This window comes from Tauraco erythrolophus, chromosome 1 (assembly GCF_009769465.1).
Source record: "Tauraco erythrolophus isolate bTauEry1 chromosome 1, bTauEry1.pri, whole genome shotgun sequence".
Lineage (NCBI taxonomy): Eukaryota > Metazoa > Chordata > Aves > Musophagiformes > Musophagidae > Tauraco > Tauraco erythrolophus.
The window spans coordinates 54,595,685-54,598,709 of record NC_141465.1 but is presented as its reverse complement, the minus strand read 5'-3'; the positions used below and the strand labels follow the sequence as shown (position 1 = coordinate 54,598,709).

Here is a 3,025-nt window from a genome sequence, read left to right as displayed (position 1 = left end):
GAAGATATTAAACAGTGTTGGGCCTGATATCGATCCCTGAGAGACCCTACTTGTGACAGGTTGCCAGTTTGAAAGGAGCTATTTACCACTACCTTCTGAGTAACACCTGCCAGCCAATTCTTCACCCACCACACAGACCACTTGTCTAAACAGTAACACATCAGTTTCTTTAGGAGGAGGCTGTGGGAAACAGTATTGTAAGCCTTGGAGAAATTGAGGTGGACAATGTCAACCGCTCACCACATATCAACCAAGCAGGTTGCTTTGTCATAGAAGGTGATCAGATTTATCAAATACAATTTGCTCTTGGTGAATCCATGCTGACTTTTCCCCATCATGTGCTTCATTTGACTTCTGATTTGCTTCATAACTTTCACAGGGACTGAAGTAAGACTGGCGTTAATTTTTTACATAGCTACCTGGGTAATGTAGAATAACTATAGCTTGTGAAGGCAAAGAAAATGAAGATTTGAGCAGAAAAATGTTGTCCCATATTAATTCAACTAATTCAAAACCAAACACTAGGTCTCAGTCCCAAATATATACTCTGGCTACACCTCTCATGACTAAGCTTCCCAAAAGACTACTTAAACAGTTTTTGTTGGAGTTAATTCTGTCACATAAGGACTTGCTTCAGTTTCTCACTTTCCAGTTCTTAAATTTTCTCTCTTTCATACCTGAATCCTGGTATGATTTGATGAATAGCTAGAAGATAAAAAGAGTTTTATCAAAGGATTAAGATTTTAAAAACTTTTAGAATTAATATATTGCTGATCATGTTTTTATGGTAGTTAGGGCTAAACTGGGAAGAGGAAATAAAGAAAAACAAACTCTAAAAATCCCAAACCAAATGCGAAAACTGATAGGAAGGCTGTAAAGTAATTGCACGCTACAAATGCTTGGACTGCAGTGTCCAGCCAAAGGGAGTGAACAAGATTAAGTTTTTAGAGTGGGACAGTGTTGCAGTGCCCTACTGTGGACGGCCCAGAGTCATGAACATACACCAATATGGTTAAAAGATCATGCTCCGTTTATTACAAACAACACACAGGTTATATAGCGGAATGTGGCGTGACACGACTACATACTACAATTGGCTTGCTTAGCATAAACACACTCTCGTGGGCTATAGTGATAGGGCAGCGCTAGCAGAACACAGGTAATAAGCTCATCCCTTCAGTCTCCTCATTGCGGTCATCGGAGAGGCATCCAGGAGGCGTGCATCTTGGCAGGCTATCAGTCTACGTTTCCTTTTAAGGCCATTGAGATAACTTGAAGGACAAAAGTAATCTAGTTGGTAACCTTGTGCTCTGGGGCCCAAACAGGGATTGTCCATACCCGAGAGAATATTATGGCCAGTCTCGGAAAGGAATTCCTCCACACTTCCCCCTTTCTGTTTTTGGACAATCCATAGTCCTGGCATTGCTTTAAGGAGGACCCGAGAGGCGCACTTCAGGACACACCCTGCTAAGAGAATCATAAACAGCAATGCAACTAATATCGTTATGCCTTGTATGATTAATCCTTTTATCCAACCTGGTATGTTCCAACTACCAAACCAGTTTGAGAACCGGTCATCTCGTGTCGTGATATGATGCATGTTACTTTGAAGGTTTGCAAGTTGCTTATGAATGCTTTGAGAGTGGTCAGGTAGGTCCATACAGCACATGCCTTCAAAGTCAGTACAACCATGGCCTTGAGCTAACAATAAAAAATCAATAGCAGTGCAATTTTGCAATACAGCATGCTGGATATCATCTACATCAAGCAATAGAGAGGTGAGAATATCAGAGGTAAGATTAAATTGTTTCAATGCCCAACAAGCAAGCTTAGCCAACTGACTATTAGCATTGCCGTCAGAGGCTCCTAGAAGGAAGACAGATAGTGCTGCTATTTCAGCTGGATTCAGCAGCTGCACGTTGTCATTACAAGTGCCGTCAAATTCTTTTAGGCTCCTCTTACCCCGACTTGTTCGGGTTGTTCGTTCAGCTTGAAAATCATGAATGCTAGGGGCAAAGAGAGTTAGGCGACCCAAATAGCAAGGACCACCGATAGGCCCTTGTGGAATTCCGGGCCAGGCACGATCTTCACAGATCAGAAAAATTCCGGGGGGCAGGAGCGTATCATGTGTAAATACTTTCCCAATGAGCGCTCCAGTTTTTACATTTCCCCACATTGATGTGCCGGACACATTGAAACGCGGTTTACCTTAGAAGAAGAAACTGCGTCCTAATTTAGTCTAATAGGCTTGCTTCAGCGTTTGGAACCAAACCACTCCAGAGCCATTTAGAAGTTGGATAGGAGGGCGAATGATGTTACATTTCGCGCTGTGACTCATAGACTGGTTCCATAAACCAGAAACATTTTTCCATGTCCCTGGTAACAAGCTACCTAAAAGATCAAGTTCCTGCAGTCCTGCAGGGATGGTCACATTGAGTGATCTAATCAAGGCAGCTTGGACTTCCGATCCCACATCAAAAGGCCAATCCCACCCACTGCAGATCCGTCTCATGCCACTGGGTTGTTGGCATGAGAGGGCAGAGGCATTGACGAATCCCTTGAATTCTGTTATGTTTGTGCTATTATTTGGCCAAAGTATTGGCACACCGATAAGGCATGTGCGAAAAGGATCGGAGGCACTTTGCATAGATAAACAGAATTGCGAGACGTTGGTTTTGTTAGCCCAAGTGACCCAACTTATTCAGTGTAGTTAACGTCTGTGCCACTTCAACTCCTGGTGCAAATATTGAAGCTGCAATGATTTTAGCTGGTTTCCCAAATTCTGCTCTAGAATTGCACTAGCTATCATAAGCGTGCGTGCTTTGCCTGTTCCAGGTGTGTCTATGACTTAGGATCATGGTGGTATGAGGTAAATACATTCCTAAAGTTCCTATAGTACATAGATCTCCCCTTATATGCGAAGGAATACCCTAAGCTCTACTATAGCCCTACAGAAGCAGTTACTAGCGTTTTGTTTTGGTACAGCCTTGCAGAAGCAGTTACTAGCATATTGTTTCCCTTTCTG

The 3,025-nt window shown here is 42.7% G+C and overlaps 1 protein-coding gene across 1 annotated transcript; it reads right to left on the bottom strand.

The window, feature by feature from the left end:
• Positions 1 to 671: 671 nt before the first annotated feature.
• LOC147529402 (endogenous retrovirus group PABLB member 1 Env polyprotein-like) lies at positions 672 to 2,176 on the bottom strand. The gene is made up of 2 exons (XM_086615593.1): positions 1,464 to 2,176; positions 672 to 705 (listed from the first exon to the last, which is right to left on the bottom strand). The coding sequence occupies exons 1-2, from the start codon at positions 2,174 to 2,176 to the stop codon at positions 672 to 674; spliced, it is 747 nt and encodes a 248-aa protein (XP_086471719.1).
• Positions 2,177 to 3,025: the final 849 nt, after the last annotated feature.